The sequence below is a fragment of the Diceros bicornis genome, chromosome X (assembly GCF_020826845.1).
Source record: "Diceros bicornis minor isolate mBicDic1 chromosome X, mDicBic1.mat.cur, whole genome shotgun sequence".
NCBI lineage: Eukaryota > Metazoa > Chordata > Mammalia > Perissodactyla > Rhinocerotidae > Diceros > Diceros bicornis.
Genome location: NC_080781.1, coordinates 64,285,530 through 64,306,224, shown reverse-complemented (window position 1 = coordinate 64,306,224; position 20,695 = coordinate 64,285,530). Strand labels below are relative to the sequence as shown.

The window sequence follows — 20,695 nt, the reverse complement described above, 5'->3', positions numbered from 1 at the left end:
GAGGATATAAAAAGACTGAAATTAAACTTCTAGAGATGATAGATACAATGTCTGAGAAAAAATATACTTGACTGGATTAACAAATTAGACACTTCTGAAGAAAAGATTAGTGAATTTGAAGACACAGCAATAGAAATTGTCCAAAATTAAACATACAGAGAAAGAAATGACTAGAAGAAAAATGAACAGAGCACCAGTGTGCTGTGGGACAACTACCAGTTATTTGAACTTGAGAGAGAGATTAAAAGTAGAGATAGAGATTTGCTAGTCTCAATTATAATAGATGGTACTTGAAGCCATAAGATTGGATGCCATCGCCAAGGGGAAAAATAGCAGAGGGAAAACAGAAAAGGACCAATCACAGAATGTTGGGAGAATGGCTTTGGATGAATAGGGGATCCCTTTCTAGCAGTGTATGTTAGAAAGTAGACTCCAGATTCTCTGATTTCAAAATTTGCAACCGACAAAAGATTCTTGGCCTTCACAGCCAGATTTCTTGAAAAACCATTCTATATTCACTACTGCCACTCCTTGCATACTGGGTTGTGGAGATATAGAGAAGAAAAATTTGATGGCGCAGGGGGTATATTCCAGGCAGAGGGAACAGTATGTAGACAAGCACAGAAGTGTGCACAAGCATAGCATTCAGGGAGAGCTTCAAGTAGTATGTTGTTAATGTGTAGGGATTATGTAATGGAGTAGCAAGAGATGAGGCTACAGAGATCAGCATGGGCCAATGGGAAATTATGGCAGCATTTTAAGCAGATGAGTGATGTGATTACATGTGTATTTTAGAAAGAGCCATCCTGGTGGCAGTGTAGAAAATTGATTGGAAGGAAGCAATCCCCGGCAGGGAGATCAGTTAGGAGGTGTGTTAGTTTCCTAGGGCTGCCATAACAAATTACCACAAATTGGGTGGCTTAAAACATCAGAAATGTATTCTCTTACAGTTCTGGAGGCTAGAAGTCCAAAATCAAGGTGTTGGCAGGGCCATGTTGCTTCTGAAAGTTCTAGGGAAGAATTCTTCCTTGTCTCTTCCTAGCTTCTGGTACTCCGAGCAGTCCTTGGCATTCCCTGGCTTGTAGCCCCATCACTCCAATCTCTGCCTCCTTCTTCATGTGGCCTTCTTGCCTGCCTCTTTTCTGTAGAGACTCATGTCTTTATATTGCTTTGTTCTCTCAGTGTCTTTACATGGCCTTATAAGGACACTTGGATTTAGGGCCCACCCTAATCCAATAAGTCTTCATCTTAACTACTTACATCTGCAAAGACCCTATTTCCTAATAAGGTCACATTCTGAGGTTCCAAGTGGACATGACTATTGGGGGACACTATTCACCTCAGGACAAGAGGCTATTATGGTAATCCAGGAGAGAGATGACGACACTGCAATGGGAGTGAAGTGGGAGAGACAAACTCAAAAGGTAGGATTAGTATAGGTACTTACAGGCATGTTTGATTATATCTTACCTTTAACTAATAGCTCAAGTATCTTTTCATTTTACTGTTAAACCTAAAACACATGATACTAAATGATAGTATTCTATTTAAAATGGTATTTATAGATGTTAGCTCAGAGCCAGTCTTCCTCAGCAAAAAGAGGAGGATTAGCACGGATGTTAGCTCAGGGCTGATCTCCCTTACAAAAAAATAAATAACTAAATAAATAAATAAAATGGTATTTATAACACGAAGGCTTTATATTCATAATTGGAATTTTTATTAAACATTTGAGAATTTATATGATTTTATTCCATACATACAGTTACCCCCACCCCCCAATATTCAATTCCAAAAGGTTGCTTGAAGCATGTGGTCAGATAATTGTTCATAATTTTTGCTACTCTTCCCAAATAACTGAAGAATAAACCGTGCACCCAGGGTGTGTGTGTTTGGGTGGTTAGTGTGAGGAAGGATGTGCTGAGTGCAATTTAGAATTCGAGTAGTCAGAAACTAGTTATCTAAATCCTTGTTAACTTGGAAGTATAGTCTGTAGACCAGCAGCATTGGTAGCACTTGGGAACTGGTTAGAAATGCAGAATCTCAGATTCCACCACAGACCTGCTGAATCAGAATGTGCATTTTAACCTGAACCCCAGATGATCATATGCACTTTAAAGTTTGAGACCACTAACCTAAATTACAACTTGATTTAGATTCATTCTGACGCTAGAGTCTCTAAAGGGTCGTGGCCTTAAAGACAACGAGGGAAAACAATGCCTTTCCTAGGCAGACATTTTATTTTCCTCTCTCGTGCACTGCCACAGGGTCTGGCAGGCCCCTGGCCCTCCCAAGCTCACTACTGGTGCCTCTCAGGCAGGATCTGAAGGCTGCGGGGCCTACACCACCCCGCAATGTGACTGTGGCAGCTGCTCAGGCCACCACACCCCTCTCGTGGCCCACCATGCTTTATCCACACCATGGAACCAGGCGCCACACAGAAGGGTGCCTGTGGGCATTTGCCGTGTGGCTGCCAGCCCAGGAGGTGCCAGGCAGGTGAAGAGAAAAGGCTCTGGCCTTGCACCCCAGCCTGGGGCACCATGGGACTGGGCTTTAGGTCTGAGGCCCTCACCTTCAGAACCAAATCGGTCAGGTAGACAGCAGTCCAGCAGCCCACCACCATCACCAGCAGTGACGCCAGAATCATGGCAGTGGCAGAAGTAGCAGAGGGAAGGTAGCCCCTGTGTCCTCTTCCCTGAAAGGGCAACCAGCTGACCGCGTGGTGCCCTGCTGCAAGTGTTTTTCTTTTTTTTTTTTTTTGTGAGGAAGATCAGCCCTGAGCTAACATCTGTGCTAATCCTCCTCTTTTTGCTGAGGAAGACCGGCTCTGAGCTAACATCTATTGCCAATCCTCCTCCTTTCCCCACCCCTCAAAGCCCCAGTAGATAGTTGTATGTCATAGTTGCACATCCTTCTAGTTGCTGTATGTGAGACGTGGCCTCAGCATGGCCGGACAAGCAGTGCGTCGGTGGGCGCCCGGGATCCGAACCCGGGCCACCAGTAGCGGAGCGCGCACTTAACCGCTAAGCCACAGGGCCGGCCCCCTGCAAGTGTTTTTCAAGCTTCTGCTTGTATCACATTTGTAGATATCCCATTGGTCAAAGCAAATCACATGGCCAAATCCAGAGTCAGTGTGGGAGGAGGTTACCCAAGGGTGTGGATTCAGGAAGACATGATACATTGGGGGCTATTGATCCCACATCTCCCATGTCTGCATATTTTTTAGGGATACGTGCATATATAGTATGAATATCAAAACATCCGTGGAAATAAGATACCAAAGTCTGAATAGTGGTTGCCTATGGGGAGGTAGGAAGAGGATTGGGGAAGTGATAGGTACACGTGATACTTCAACTGTAGCAGTGATGTTTTACTTCTTTAAAAAATAGGAATGAACCCTGAATAGCTAAAGCAATCCTAAGAAAAAAGAACAAAGCTGGAGGCATCACAATCCCTGACTTCAAAATATACTACAAAGCAGTAGTAATCAAAACAGCATGGTACTGGTACAAAAACAGACACACAGATCAATGGAACAGAATTGAAAGCCCAGAAATAAAACCACACATATACGGACAGCTAATTTTTGACAAAGGAGCTAAGAACATACAATGGAGAAAGGAAAGTCTCTTCAATAAATGGTGTTGGGAAAACTGGACAGCCACATGCAAAAGAATGAAAGTGGACCATGTGCTATCGCCATTCACAAAAATTAACTCAAAATGGATCAAAGACCTGAAGGTGAGACCTGAAACTATAAAACTCATAGAAGAAAATATAGACAACACACTATTTGACATTGGTCATAAAGGAATCTTTTCAGATGCCATGCCTACTCAGACTAGGGAAACTAAAGAAAAAATAAGCAAGTGGGACTTTATCAGATTAAAGAGCTTCTACAAGACAAACGAAACCAGAATCAAGAGGAACAGACAACCCACCAGCTGGGAGAAAATATTTGCAAAATATACATCTGACAAGGGGTTGATCTCCATAATATATAAAGAACTCACACAACTGAACAACAAAAAAACAAACAACCCGATCAAAAAATGGGCAGAGGAAATGACCAGACACTTCTCCAAAGAAGATATACAGATGGCCAATAGGCACACGAAAAGATGTTCAACATCACTAATCATCAGGGAAATGCAAATCAAAACAACACTAAGATATCACCTCACACCCGTTAGAATGGCTATAATCACCAAGACAAAAAACAACAAATGTTGGAGAGGATGTGGAGAAACAGGAACCCTCATACACAGCTGGTGGGAATGCAAACTGGTGCAGCCTCTATGGAAAACAGTATGGACATTCCTCAAAGAATTAAAAATAGAAATACCCTGTGATCCTGCTATCCCATTACTGGGAATCTATCCAACGAACCTGAAATCAACAATCCAAAGAGGCTTATGCACCCCTATGTTCATTGCAGCATTATTCACTATAAGCCAAGAAGTGGAAGCAACCTAAGTGTCCCTCAACTGACGATTGGATCAAGAAGATGTGGTATATATGTACAATGGAATACTACTCAGCCATCAAAAAAGACAAAATCATCCCATTTGCAACAACATGGACGGGCCTGGAGGGTATTATGTTAAGTGAAATAAGCCAGAAAGAGAAAGACAAACACTGTATGATCTCACTCGTGTGTGGAATATAAACCAACACATGGACAGAGAAAACTGTATTGTGGTTACCAGGGGCAATGGGGTAGAGGGTGGGCAAAAGGGGTAAAGGGAGACATATATATGGTGATGGTCAAACAAAAATGTACAGCCCAAAATTTCACAATGTTATAAACTATTAAAACATCAATTAAAAAAAACGCCCATCGAGGACCTCAGGGGAAAAAAATAAAAACAAAATAAAACAAAAAAAAAATAGGAAGGAAATTTGGCAAAATGTTAATATTTAACAAAACTGAGTTGTGGGTACGTGGGTGTTTATTATATTGTTCTCCACCCTTTTTTGTTTGCTTAATGTATTTCCCAATTAAAAAAAAAAGTAAATGGAAGGTGTGAAAATGTAGACAATTGTTTGAAGATGTTTGGCAAAGGGAAAGGGCAATAGAGAAAGCAGACTGTAGCTAGACAAAAAAGCATGATTGAAGGAGCACTATTTTTTTTTTAAGATGGGCAAAGCCTTGAGAACATTAATAGGTTGAAGAGAAGGTGTCAGTAGATTAGACTGCTGAAAGAGAAAGTTAATTCAAGAAGTACTCCTGACTTTTATCAAAAAGACAAGAGGTAACAAGTATTGGTGAGGACGTGAAGAAAAGGGAACACTTGTGCACTATTGGTGGGAATGTAAGCCGTTACGGAAAACAGTATGGAGGTTTCTCAAAAAAATTAAAAATAGGACTACTATATGATCCAGCTATCCCACTCCTAGGTATATATCTAAAGGAAATGAAATCAGGATGTCAAAGAGATATCTGTACTCCAGTGTTCACTGCAGCACCATTCACAGTAGCCAAGATATGGAAATGATCTAAGTGTCCATCAATGGATGAATAGATAAAGGAGATGTGGTATATATATATACAATGAAATATTATTCAGCCATAAGAAAGAAGGAAATCCTGCCATTTGCAGCATTATGCTAAGTATAAGCCAGACAGAGAAAGACAAATACTGTATGATCTCACTTATATGTGGAATCTAAAAAAAAAGTAAAACTCATAGAAACAGAGAGTAGAATGGTGGTTACCAGGGGCTGGGAGGTGGGGGAGATGGGGAGATGTTGGTCAAAGAGTACAAGCCTTCAGTTATATGATGCATAAGTTCTAGGGATCTAATGTGTAGCATGGTGACTATAGTTAATAATACTGTATTGTATACTTGAAATTTGCTAAGAAAGTAGATCTTACACATTCTCACCACACACACAGACGCACAAAAGGTAACTATATGAAATGATAGATGTGTTAATTAAACTGTGGTAATCGTTTCACAAAGTATACATATATCAAATCATCACATTATGAACTATAAATATATGCAATTTTATTTGTCAATCATGCTTCAATAAAGCTGGATGAAAAAAATAATTTAGTAAGATTTCACCTTAAAATACATTTCAAATTGGTTACAAAGATGTCATTCTACCAAAACAAATCCACCCTCTGGTGACAAATACATATAACATCAAATATGCAAAGCCACATTTTTAACACAAAAAATGATATTCATATAATGAGTCTCAAATATTTCTATGCTTTATTCTAAAGCTTCCCAACTTAAAAGATGTTTACCCACCTAAGAAGGCAGTTACCATACCAGTTAACTGAAGCTATTTACTGGCAGACAATTGGGCTGGGAGGCTGAGAAATCTTGTTTGAGACCCCAGTGGGCAACACTAAACTCTATATGGTCATCCCTGAGTATCTGTAGGAGATTGGTTCCAGGACCCCTGCGGATACCAAAATCCGTGGATACTCAAGTCCCTTATAAAAAATGGCATAGTATTTGCATATAACCTATGCACATCCTCCCGTATACTTTAAATCATCTCTAGATTACTTCTAATACCTAATATAATGTAAATGTTATGTAAATAGTTGTTATACTGTATTGTTTAGGGAGTAATAACAAGAAAAAGTCTGTACATGTTCAGTACAGACACAGCCATCGTAGGCCTTTCAATCCGCAGTTGGTTGAATCCTCGGATGTGGAACCTGTGGATACAGAGGGCCAACTGTATATGATTATGTTAATGATTTTATAACTTCAAGGGGGAAATAACTAGGTGAAATGATATGATATCTGGGATTTGCTTTAAAATACTCCAGACAAAAAAAAGAAAAAATTAATACATGTATATATACCTAATACATCAATAGGGATTATCTAACCCACTTCCCTGGGTTCAATTTTTTTTAAAATTTCAGGTGTACATCATTATATTTCAACTTCTGTGTACACTACATCATGTTCACCACCAAAAGTCTAGTTTCCATCCATCACCATACATATGTCCCCTTTTACCCCTTTTGCCCTCCCCCACCCCCCTTCCTCTCTGGTCACCACACATCTGTTCTCTATATCTATATGTTTGTTTATTTGTTGTTGTTTTTGTCTTCTGCATATGTGTGAAATCATACAGTATTTATCTTTCTCAGTCAGGCTTATTTCGCTCAGCATAATACCCTCAAGGTCCGTCCTTATTGTCACAAATGGCAAGATTTTGTCTTTTTTTATGGTGTTCATTGCAGCATTATTTACAATAGCCAAGATATGGAAACAACCTAAGTGCCCACAGATGGATGAATGGATAAATAATAGGGGTGCATATATCTTTTCAAATTAGTGTTTTTGTATTCTGTGGATAAATACCTGGGTTCAATTTTTTTGTTTGTTTTGTTTTGTTTTGTTTTGTTGTGAGGAAGATCAGCCCTGAGCTAACATCCGTTGCCAATCCTCCTCTTTTAACTGAGGAAGATTGGCCCTGGGCTAACATCCATGCCCATCTTCCTCTACTTTATATGGGATGCCGCCACAGCATGGCTTGACAAGCAGTGCGTCATTCGGTGCCCAGGATCCAAACCTGTGAACCCTGGGCCGCTGAAGCAGAGTGCAAGAACTTAACCGCTGTGCCACCAGGCGGCCCTTCAATTTTTATATTACATATTTTTTCTCCCTAAAAGTCTGCAGCTTCTACCTAAGTTGATCAATTGATTGAATTTTGAAATCTTAAGATATGTAAATTTGCATATGTTAAGATATTTACATATATTTACATTAAGAAGTAAATATCTCTAGAGACTCTTAAACTTGATGTTTCATAGTAATGTCTTTTGCATTTAATTTTAAGACATAAGACCTGATGGAATTGTGCATTCTTTTGTATTCATAGGACTATATAACTCCCAAGGGTCCTTAAACTTAGATCCAATTGGATTTTGGATATTTCACATGGCTTCATCTGACTCAAGGTCAGAACTTACAGGTTCATTCTACTAATATTCCCCTTGAGTTAGAGAATGTCTCCTAACTGCTATCTTTAACAGTTTTCTGTATTCTTCACGATACCAATAAAATAGTTAATATCAACATGATTAATAAGCTCAACAGTAATGCTCAACGGTGTTCCTAAATTCTTGATTCTGTGATTGTACTTTCTTTTCTTTTCTACTGAGAACCTTGATTCCTAAAATAATACACATCATTACTACTGTGTTTATTTGTATCTAATACAAGAAAATGGTTTAAAAATACAATATTAATGTGATCAATAATGCTACAGAATAAAGTCCCCCCAACATAAAGAAGCACTCCTGATCTATTCCTCTGTTGACCACTTCTTACAAATTCACTTAGTATATGAAAGGCAATCTTTATTAAACACTACCAAGTTGTCAGTCTTCAGTGCCTATAGTTGAATGAATAATGAAAGGATACAGCAAGAAGAAGAAAAGCAAGGTAGCAACCAAAAGGCTACTGCCAGAGAGAGGTTTTGGAATTCATTTATACAGTGAACATTTATTGAACACTTATAATGTGCTAAACACACAGGGGATACAAAGATTAGTGAGACTTTGTTGCTATCACAATGGAGCTTACAGTCTAATGGAGACGATTTTGTGTTAACAGAAATATCACATTCTTGTGTGGTAACTGCCATTACAGAGAGGTGAACAGAGTGGTATGGGAACATAGAGGACGGAGCAATCACTTGTGTATAATACACATTGTCTAGAGCACAGTGGTTAAAGGTTCAGGCTTTGAAGACCTGCATTTAAATCCCATTTACAAGATGGAAAAGTTATTTAACACTTCTGCATCTCAGGGTTTTTTTAATCTGTAAAATGATGATAATATTTACCTCACAGTATTGATTAAGGCTTAAAATAAGCTAATGAACATAAATTACTTAGCAAAACTGCTCAGTGAATGATAGCTAGTTTCTGGTTCCTGAGAAGTCACATATGCATTTTTTTTCCCTGAGAGTTAGAAGGGTACAGCGTGTGCAAAGATTTGGAGGTAAGAGCATGTGTGCAGGCATTGAAATTCTGTATGGCTGAGGGTGAAGTATGGGGTTGAGGCATGAAATCTCTCTGTTATTCAATCATGCTATAGGTATTTGTTGTGAACCATCTACATGTCAGACACATGGAGGATGCCGTAGAGAATAAAGCAGATTCTCTCTTCTCAGACATCCAGGGCATTGTCAGGTGAGGAAGAAAGAGGAGGACATTCTAAGAGGAGGGAATACAATGTGTTAAGACATGGAGACATAAAATGGCCTGGTGTGTTTGTGGAATGGTGAGAGGCTTAGTATGCAGGAGTTGGGGATGGAGTAGAAAGTGAGGCTTGTATGCTAGACTGGATCATACTATGCTAGACCAAGGAGTTTGGGTTTTATCCTGTAGACACTGGGGAGTCAAAAGAGTGGTTTGCTTTTGTTTTGTAAAGATCATTTTGAAAGCAGTTTTGAAGCTGAACTGATCTGGAGTGGGGAGAGAATGGTGGCAGGACAAGTTGGCAGGTGTTGTAGTAAGTAGTCCAAGCTGATATTATGAGTCTGCACCTAGATTGTGGGAGTGCAGGAGAAAGACTGGGTTTGACAGAATGATATTTATAAGGTAGAATCAATAGAATTGTATGCTGATTGATTAATTGTGCAGGGTTAGGGAGAAGAGGTAGTTAGGGAAAAGCAAAAGCTTCTAGTTTGGGAAGCTGGCTTGTGATTGAGAATGAGATTATAATTTAGGAATCCAATAGATTATAGGGGATTTGGGCAGTAGAGAAGATAAGCCTGATTTTAGATCAGTAGAGCTTAAGGTGCCCTTGTAGCATATAGGTAGAGATGCTTAAAAGTAATTTGGAAATAGAGGTCTCAAGCTTAAGCAGGAGTTTGGGGCTAGTATTAAAAATTTGGGGATCTATCACTGTATAGATGATAGTTGAAGCTGTGTAAGTAGATTAACTTTTTCCTTTGTGGTGTGAGAAGAGAGACTAGAACATAATCCTGGGGAACCCCAAAGAGTAAGGGTTGGAAAGAAGAGGAGATTCTGACAGGGAAAGGTAAGAAAGATAGGAGGATGAGGAGACAGTAGTGTCCCAGAGGCCAAGAAGAGGAACTTTTGAGAAGTAAGAGCAATTAATAGCCTTAGGCTATGTGAATACAGGACAGTGAATCCAGCAACGAGGAAGCTTTCCTTTATAATTTCCTAGAATCATAGCAGAAACCAGACTGCAGTGAACTGAATGAATGGAAAAGGAGAAAGTACAGACTGGATATAGATTAATTCTTCCAGAAATCTGGCTTTGAAGAGAAGGAGGGAGAAAGTATGGGAGTTTGTAATGAGATAGGGTGGATATAAGTGTTTTTAGTTTGTTTTAGAGTGGAGAAAGTTAAGTTTCCCTGTATGTAGACAAGAAAATGTTGAAAATACAGCAGAAAAGGGATAATTGACAGAGCCAGAGTCTAGAGAGACAATCTTCCTTATAGATTCTTCTGATGAAGAATATATATAAGTTAACTTAGGATGCTCAGAGTGTGGAACAAAACCAGAGAAGAGACGAGAGGGAGAGAGACACAAGAGAACAAAAGCTTGGACTCCTGTTCATTACTTCATTTTATATTCTAGAGAATACTTATCATAGAGTACAATCAGTCTCTCTGGGTCCCATCTACCCTGTTACTTTGTCCTAGAAGATTTTGTTCACTCCATGGCTGAAAAAGCTACTAGAAAATGCAACTCAGCTCAGTTACTATTAAAATGAACCATCTCTTTGATAGCTTTTTTTCCCTCCAGCTTTATTGAGATATTATTGCTGTATAACATTGTGTGAGTTTAACATGTGCAGCATATTGATTTGATACACTTGTATGTTGCAAAATGATTGCCACCATAGCAATAGCTAACATTTCCATCATGTCACATAATTACCATTTCTTTTTTTGTGGTGAGAGTATTTAAGATCTACTCACTTAGTAAATTTCAAGTATATAATACAGTATCGTTAACTATAATCACGATGCTGTACATTACATCCCCAGAACTTATTCATCTTGTAACTGGAAGTTTGTACCCTTTGACCAACATCTCTCCATTTCCCCCACTCCTCAGCCCCTGGAAACCACCACTCTGCTCTCTGTTTCTGTGAGTTCAGCTTTTTTAGATTCCACACATAAGTGATATCCTACAGTATTTGTCTTTCTCTGTCTGGCTTATTTCACTTAGCATAATGCCCTCAAGTTTCATCCATGTTATTGCAAGTGGCAGGATTTCCTTCTTTTTCATGACTAAATAACATTCCATTGTATACATATCCCACATCTTCTTTATCCATTCATCCATTGGTGGACACTTAGGTTGTTTCCATATCTTGGCTATTGTAAATACTGCAATGAACATGGGAGTGCAGCTCTCTCTTTGATATCCTGTTTTCATTTCCTTTGGCTATATACCCAGAAGTAGGATTGCTGGATCATATAGAAGTTCTATTTTTAGTTTTTTGAGGAACCTCCACGCTGTCTTCCATAGCGGCTGCACCAATTTTCTCCAGATCCTCATCAACAGTTGTTATCTCCTGTATTTTTTATGATAGCCATTCTAACAGGTGTGAGGTGATATCTCATTGTTTTAATTTACATTTCCCTGATGATTAGTGATGTTGAGCACCTTTTCATGTACGTGTTTGCCGTTTGTATGTTTTCATTTCCTCTGCCTATTTTTAAAATCAGATTGTTTGGTATTTTACTATTGAGTTGTATGAGTTCTTTAGATATTAACCCCTTATCAGATATATGATTTGCAAATATTTTCCCCCATTCAGTAGGTTGCCTTTTCATTTTGTTGATTGTTTCTTTGGCTATGCAGAAGCTATTTAGGTTGATATAATCCCACTTACTCATTTTTGCTTTTGTCGTTTGTGCTTTTGATGTCATATCCAAAAAATCATTGCCAAGACAAATGTCAAGGAGCTTTTTCCCTATGTTTTCTTCTAGGAGTTCTATGGTTTCAGGTCTTATGTTTAAGTCTTTAATCAATTTCAAGTTAATTTTTTTGACTGGTCTAAGACAGGAGTTCAGTTTCATTCTTTTGCATCTGGATATCCAGTTTTCCCAGCATTTATTGAAGAGATTGTTCTTTCCCCATTGAGTATTTTTGGCTCCTTTGTCAAATATTAGTTGACTATATGCGAGGGTTTATTTCTGGACTCTCAATTCTGTTCCATTGGTCTATTATGTCTATTTTTATTTCAAAACTATACTGTTTTGATGACTATAGCTTTGTAGTATAGTTTGAAATCAGAAGGTGTGATGCCTCCAGCTTAGTTCTTCTTTCTCAGGATTACTTTGGCTATTTAGGGCCTCTTGTGGTTCCATACTACTTTTAGGATTTTTTTTCTATTTCTGTGAAAAAATACCTTTGGAATTTTGATAGGAATTGCATTGATTCTATAAGATGGCTTTGGGTAGTATGGACTTTTAACAATATTAATTCTTCTGATCCTTGAATATGGGATATCTTTCCATTTGTGTCTTCTTCAATTTCTTTCATCAAAGTCTTGTAGTTTATAGTGTAGAAATCTTTCACCTCCTTGGTTAAATTTCTTTTTAAATCTTTTATTGTTTTTGATGCTATTGTGAATGGGATTGTTTTATTTATTTCTTTTCAGATGTTTCATTGTTAGTGTATAGAAACACAACTGATTTCTGTATGTTGATTTTTGTATCCTGCAACTTTACTGAATTTATTAGCTCTATCAGTTTTTTTATGAAATCTTTAGGATTTTCTATATATAAGATCACATCATCTGCAAACAGAGACAATTTTACTTCTTCCTTCTTGATTTGGATGCATTTTATTTCTTTTTCTTGCTTGAGTGCTCTGGCTAGGAATTCCAGTACTATGTTGAATAAGAGTAGTGAGAGTGGACACCATTTTCTTGTTCCTGATCTTAGAGGGAAAGCTTTCAACCTTTCACCATTGAGTATGTTGTTAGCTGTGGGCTTGTCATATGTGGCTTTTATTATATTGAGGTATGTTCCTTCTATACCCAATTTGTTGAGTGTTTTTATCATGAAAGGCTGTTGTATTTTGTCAAATGCTTTTTCTGCAACTATTGAGATGATCATATGATTTTTATCTTTCATTCTATCAGTGTGGTGTATCACATTGATTTACATATGTTGAACCATCCTTGCATCCCAGGGATAAATCCCACTTGATCATGGTGTATGATCCTTTTAATGTACTGTTGAATTTGATTTGATAATATTTTTTTGAGAATTTTTGCATCTGTATTCATCAGGGATATTGGCTTATAGTTTTCTTTTCTTGATAGTGTCCTTATCTGACCTTGGTATTAGGGTACTCTTGGCCTCATAAAATGAGTTTAGGAGTGTTCTCTCCTCCAATTTTTTGGAAGAGTTTCAGGAGGATTGCCATTAATTCTTCTGTAAATGTGTGGTATAATTCACCAGTGAAACTATTTGTTTGTGCTTCTCTTTTTTGGGAGGTTTTTATTACTGATTCAATCTCCTTGTTATTGGTTTTTTCATATTTTCTATTTCTTCATGATTCAGTCTTGTAAGTTGTGTGTTTCTAGGAATTTATCCATTTCTTCTAGGTTGTCTAGTTTGTTGGCATATAATTGTTCATAGTCGTCTGCCATGATCCTTTCTATTTCTGTGGTATCATACTGTGGTTTCCTTTCATTTCTGATTTTATTTATTTGAGTCCTCTCTCCTTTTTTCTGAGTTAGCATAGCTAAAGGTTTTTAAATTTTATTGTAAAAAAAACTCCAACTCTTAATTTTATTATTTTTTCTATTGTTTTCTGGTCTCTATGTATTTCTGCTCTGATGTTTGTTATTTCCTTCCTTCCACTAACTTTCAGCTTAGTTTGTTCTTCTTTTTCTAGGTCCCTGAGGTGTGAAGTTAGGTGGTTTATTTGAGATCTTTCTTTTTTCTTAAGGTAGGTATTTATCACTATAAACTTCTCTCTTAGAAGTTCTTTTGCAGCATCCCATAAGTTTTGATATGTTATGTTTTCATTTTCATTTGTTTCAAGATATTTCTTTTTTTTTTTTAATTTTTATTTTTCCCCCAAAGCCCCAGTAGATAGTTGTATGTCATAGATGCACATCCTTCTAGTTGCTGTATGTGGGACGCGGCTTCAGCATGGCCAGAGAAGCGGTGCATCGGTGCGCGCCCAGGATCTGAACCCAGGCCGCCAGCAGCGGAGCGCGTGCACTCAACCACTAAGCCACAGGGCCGGCCCTGTTTCAAGATATTTCTTGATCACTTTTATTTCTTCTCTGACCCATTGGTTGTTTAGCAGTGTGTTGTTTAATTTCCACATATTTGTAAATTTTCCCGCTTTCCTCCTGTTATTGATTTCTTGTTTCATACCATTGTGGTTGGAGAAGGTACTTGGTATGATTTCAATCTTAAATTTGCTAAGACTTGTTTTGTGACCTGTCATATGATCTATCCTGAAGAATGTTCCACATGCACTTGAGAAGAATGTGTATTCTGCTACTTTTGGATGGAATGTTCTGTATGTCTGTTAGGTGTATCTGGTCTAAAGTATGCTTCAAGCCCAGCATTTCCTTGTTGATTTTCTGTCTGGATGATCTATCCATTGTTGATAGTGGGATATTGAACTCACCTTCTATTATTGTATTGTTGTCTGTTTCTCCTTTCAGATCTGTTTGTATTTAATATATTTAGGTGCTTTGATGTTGGGTTCATATATATTTATGATTGTTATATCTTCTTGATATACTGACCCCCTTATCTTTATGTAACGACCATCTTTGTCTCTTGTTACTGGTTTTGGCTTAAAGTCTATTTTCTGATATAAGTATAGCTTCCCTTTCTTGTTTTTGGTTTCCATTTGCATGGTATATCTTCTTCCATCCCTTCACTATAAGCCTATGTGTGTTCTTAAAGCTGAAGTGAGTCTCTTGTAGGTAGCTGTAGTTGAGACTTGTTTTTTTTTAATCCATCCAATCACTGTATCTTTTGATTGGAGAATTCAATCCATTTATATTTAGAGTAATTAGTAATAGGTAAGGACTTACTAATGCCACCTTATTAATTGTTTTCTGGCTGTTTTGTATTTCCCTTGTTTTTTTCTTCTTCTCTTTCTGCCTTCCTTTGTGAATTGATGATTTTCCATAGTAGTAGTCTTTGATTTCCTTCTCTTTATCTTTTATGAATCTACTATAGATTTTTGCTTCATGGTTACTATGGGGCTTACATAAAACATCATATATATATATATATATATATATATATATATATATATATATATATATATATCAGCCTATTTTACACTGAGCAATGTCTCACATACAAACACTTTGATTGCATACAAAACCTCTATCCTTTTACTTCCTCCCTTTTAGGTTTATGTCACTATTTACATCTTTTTATGTTGTGTATCCATTAACAAATTGTTGGAGCTATAGCTCTTTTTAATACTTTTTGTCCTTTAACCTTTATACTAGAATTTAGTAGGTAACACATCACCACATTATAGTATTAGGGTATTCTGAATCTGTCTATATGCTTACTCTTACCAGCATGTTATATATTTTCATATGTTTTCATGTTACTAATTAGCATCCTTTTGTTTTAGCTTGAAGAACTCCTTTAGCATTTCTTATAAGGCACATTTAGTGGTGATGCATTCCCTCAATTTTTATTTATTAAGGAAAATCTTTATCTTGCTCTCATTTCTGAAGGATAATTTTGCTGGGGAAAGTATTCTTGGTTGGAAGTTTTTTTCTTTCTTCACTGTAAAAATAGCATCTCATTTTCTCCTGACCTGTAAGGTCTCTGCTGAGAAATCCTCTGATAGCCTTATGGGGAGTTAATTCTCTTGTATGAGAGATTTTTTTCTCTTGCTGCTTTTAAAATTCTCTCTTTTCTTGATTTTAGACAGTTTTATTCTTACGTTTCTTGGAGAAGATCATTTTGGATTGAAATTTTGGTATGACCAATTAACTTCATGAAGTTGGATGTCCAAATCTCTCCCCAGGTTTGGGGAGTTCTCAACCATTATTTCTTAAAATAGGCTTTCTACCCTTTTCTCCCTCTCTTCTCCTACTGGGACTCCATGATGCATACATTATTTCTCTTGATGCTGTCCTGTAAGTCCTGTAGGCTTTCTTTATTTCTTTTCATACTTTTTTCTTTTTGATCCTTTGATTGGATAATTTGAATTGTTCTATCTTCTACCTCACTGATTCTTTCTTCTGCTTGTTCAAGCCTGCCATTGAATTTTCAGTTCAGTCATTGTATTCTTCAACTCCAAAATTTCTCTTTGGTTCTTTTTTATGTTTTTTATCTCTTTGTTGCATTTCTCATTTTGTTCTTGTGTTGTTTTCTGATATCATTAAATTGTTTATCCGTGTTCTCTTGTAGCTCTCTGAACATCTTTAGAACAATTATTTTGAATTGTTAGTTGGGCACTTCCTGGATCTCCATTTCTTTGAGGACAGTTACTGGAGGTTTACTGTATTCCTTTGGTGAAATCATGCTGCCCTGATTCTTCATGATCCTTGTAGCCTTGTGTAGGTGCCTGCCCATTTGAAGAAGCAGTCACCTCTTCTAGACTTTATGGACTGTCTTTGATAAGGGAAGCCTTTCACCTGGGGGTGGGGGCTCACTTGAGCATGCTGTGACACTGAGTCTAGTGGTGTAGGGCACCAGGTGCAGGGGCATGCGATAGCACTAGGTTCAGGGGGGTGTTATGTCTTTTCAGCTCAGGCCACTGGATTCCACAGCACTGACAACTCTGTGGTCCTTGATGATCACTGCAGGGGGTCCACAGTGGCTGCAAGGGCTGTTGGGGTCTTGAGCAGCACTTCCTGTTACCATGGCTAGGGACCAGGACATGTAGCAGTGGTGGCCAGAGCCACTGGTTGCACACGTTTAGCTACAGCGGTTAGCTACAGGTCCCTTTGTAGTAGCAAGGGCTGGATGCAGACACACGTGTAGTGGTGGGGGCCAAAGCATGTAACAAAGGTTGGGGCCAACTATGGGCTCACTGGCAGCTGCAGGGGCCCTGGCTGTTGGCCTGCTCTCCCATGGCTGCATAGTCTCCCCCTGGGTGTGCACACTGCAGTGGAAGCCAGTGACAGATGTCAAGCCAGCAGCATGCAAGTGCACAGCTGGAGGGGCTAGCCACAAGCATGCACATGGCAGTGGGGGTCATCTGTGAGGGTCTAGGCTGGTATCTTGCACTCATGTAGCCACAGAGGCCTGGACTGGCTGCCAGTGAGGTTCCCAGGCTCCAATGGGGGAGGGACTCAGGTAGCTGGTGTCAGTGAATGTGAATACCTGTGGGGCAAAAGATGGTGAAATCTGTGGGGCGTCTACAGTGGCTGTGTTGGCCATTAGTTTCTTCCCCTGTGGTGAAATCTGTGTTTATCTACAGAGCAGATCACTGTGAACTGCAATTGCTTCTACTGCGTGACTACATTGGTAGCCCCTGTTCTTCTTCCTTGTTCCTAGCCATCTGTATATGGCTCAGCTTTGCTAGTCTGGGTGAAGTGAAACTGAAGTGGAACCTTCATATGGTGCCCAAAAGGCTGGGGAAGCTGGTCACTCACCCCAGTCTTCCTTTCCTGGCGAGAGGAACTCTTTCTAGCTGGGAAGTTCCCTCTTGGTGCTGAGCAATGGTGGCTTGGGGGATGGGATGATGCAGGCAAAATGAAGCTGTCTTCTTTCTCTTCTTTTATGGTTATTCTCAGGTTTTTTGTTCCACTGTGTTGCTAAAGTTTCTTAAGTGGACTCCAGAGCTCTCCCAGAGCTGTTTTTGTTCATGGATAGCTGTCTAATTATTGATCTTTGTGGGAGGATGGAGGCTGGGATCTCCTACGTTGCCATTTTGGTGATGTCCTTGATAAATTTTATTGTTTGGATTTTTCCTATTATAGTAATTATCATATTTGTTTCAGAAATTTTAGAAAATACAGATAAATAAACAAAAAAGAAAAGAAAACTACTAACCCTACTTCCCAGAGATAATCAATATTAACATTTTGGTGTATGTTCTAGTCTTTTTTTCTATGTGTAATGGCTGTGCATATAGCCAACCCCCACCTAACTACTTCCACAAGACTTCCTTCTGTCAGATTCCAAATGATCTCATTAATGTTTCTATGATACTTATTTGATAAGCCACACAGTACATTGACTATGTTAATATTATTTTCTCTGGGAATCACCAGGGAGTCTCATATTTTCATTTTCCATACATCCTAGATTTGAAAGCATATCAGTAACCCTCTGTTTCAGGGATTCTAATTTTTTCTTTCTTGTTACTGGACGTTAAGTGTCTTGTAATGCTCACTGGGAATTGATTAATGAATAGCTATTGTCAGGTAAAATGATTAGTGCTATAATGAGTACATTGGAAGCTAAGAACTTGGAAAAAGAATTACTCATTGAAATTTTAATAAGAATTGTCATCTAAGAGATGAGATTAGCCATCTGTAGAAGTGGTTTACAAGTGTGTTACTAATGGAAACATGGGAAACAATCAGATTAATCAAGGTACAACTTTAGAACTGGAAGCTAACTAAAGAAAGTATTTCTGTAAACATTTTTATAGAGTTTTAAGATTACTACAGTTTCTACATGTCTTTTAGTTTTTTTTTATTGATGTTTTAATGGTTTCTAACATTGTGAAATTTTTGGGTTGTACATTTTTGTTTGTCCATCACCATATATATGACTCCCTTCACCCCTTGTGCCCACCCCCCACCCCCACTGCCCCTGGTAACCACAGTCCAGTTTTCTCTGTCCATGTGTTGGTTTATATTCCACATATGAGTGAGATCATACAGTGTTTGTCTTTCTCTTTCTGGCTTATTTCACTTAACATAATACCCTCCAGGCCCATCCATGTTGTTGCAAATGGGAGGATTTTGTCTTTTTTTATGGCTGAGTAGTATTCCATTGTATATATATACCACATTTTCCTAATCCAGTCGTCAGTCGAGGGACACTTAGGTTGCTTCCACTTCTTGGCTATGGTGAATAATGCTGCAATGAACATAGGAGTGCATAAGCCTCTTTGGATTGTTGATTTCAGGTTCGTTGGATAGATTCCCAGTAGTGGGATGGCTGGATCATAGGGCATCTCTATTTTTAATTCTTTGAGGAATCTCCATACCGTTTTTCATAGAGGCTGCACCAATTTGCATTCCCACCAGCTGTGTATGAGGGTTCCTGTTTCTCCACATCCTCTCCAACATTTGTTGGTTTTTGTCTTGGTGATTATAGCCATTCTAACGGGCGTGAGGTGGTATCTTAGTGTTGATTTGATTTGCATTTCCCTGATGATTAGTGACGTTGAGCATCTTTTCATGTGCCTATTGGCCATCTGTATATCTTCCTTGGAGAAGTGTCTCTTCATTTCCTCTGCCCATTTTTTGATCAGGTTGTTTGTTTTTTTGTTGTTCAGTTGTGTGAGTTCTTTATATATTATGGAGATCAACCCCTTGTCAGATGTATGTTTTGCAAATATTCTCTCCCAGCTGGTTGGTTGTCTGTTCCTCTTGATTCTGGTTTCATTTGTCTTTTAAAAGCTCTTTAATCTGATAAAGTCCCACTTGTTCATTTTTTCTTTAGTTTCCCTAGTCTGGGTAGGCATGTCATCTGAAAAGATTCCTTTAAAACCAATGTCAAATAGTGTGTTGCCTATATTTTCTTCTATGAGTTTTATAGTTTCAGGTCTCACCTTCAGGTCTTTGATCCATTTTGAGTTAATTTTTGTGAATGGCGATAGCACATGGTCCACTTTCATTCTTTTTCATGTGGCTGTCCATTTTTCCCAACACCATTTATTGAAGAGACTTTCCTTTCTCCACTGCATGTTCTTAGCACCTTTGTCGAAAATTAGCTGTCCATATATGTGTGGTTTTATTTCTGGGCTTTCAATTCTGTTCCATTGATCTGTGTGTCTGTTTTTGTACCAGTACCATGCTGTTTTGATTACTATTGCTTTGTAGTATGTTTTGAAGTCAGGGATTGTGATGCCTCCTGCTTTGTTCTTTTTTCTTAGGATTTCTTTAGCTATTCGGGGTCTTTTGTTGCCCCATATAAATTTTAGTATTCTTTTTTCTACTTCTGTGAAGAATGTCATTGGGATTCTGATTGGGATTGCATTGAATCTGTAGATTGCTTTAGGTAATATAGACATTTTAACTATGTTTATTCTTCCAATCCACGTGCATGGGATATCTTTCCATTTCTTTATGTCATCATGGATTTCTTTCAATAATGTCTTGTAGTTCTCATTGTATAGGTCCTTCACCTCCTTGGTAAGATTTATTCCTAGGTATTTTATTCTTTTTGATTCAATTGTAAATGGTATTATCTTTTTGAGCTCTCTTTCTGTTAGTTCATTATTAGCATACAGAAATGCAACTGATTTTTGTAGATTGATTTTGTACCCTGCAACTTTGCTGTAGTTGTTGATTGTTTATATTTGTTTTCCAACAGATTCTTTAGGGTTTTCTATATATACAATCATGTCATCTGCAAATAGTGAGAGTTTCACTTCTTCGTTACCTATTTGAATTCCTTTTATTCCTTTTTCTTGCCTAATTGCTCTGGCCAAAACCTCCAGTACTATGTTGAACAGGAGTGGTGAGAGTGGGCAGCCCTGCCTCGTTCCTGTTCTCAGAGGAATGGCTTTCAGTCTTTCCCC

The 20,695-nt window shown here is 38.2% G+C and overlaps 1 protein-coding gene across 5 annotated transcripts in view; it reads left to right on the top strand.

The window, feature by feature from the left end:
• The window catches only part of SNX12 (sorting nexin 12), a 203,324-nt gene that overhangs the window by 88,509 nt on the left and 94,120 nt on the right, over positions 1 to 20,695 (top strand). The window contains exon 5 of one of the 5 annotated variants that reach the window (XM_058536135.1): positions 3,390 to 3,410. The exons of the other annotated variants lie outside the window; for them this stretch is intronic. Within the exon in view, the coding sequence (XP_058392118.1) occupies positions 3,390 to 3,395 (6 nt within the window). The 3' untranslated portion in view covers positions 3,396 to 3,410. Of the gene's footprint in view, positions 1 to 3,389; positions 3,411 to 20,695 lie in introns of those variants that run through there. 5 annotated transcript variants of the gene reach the window in all.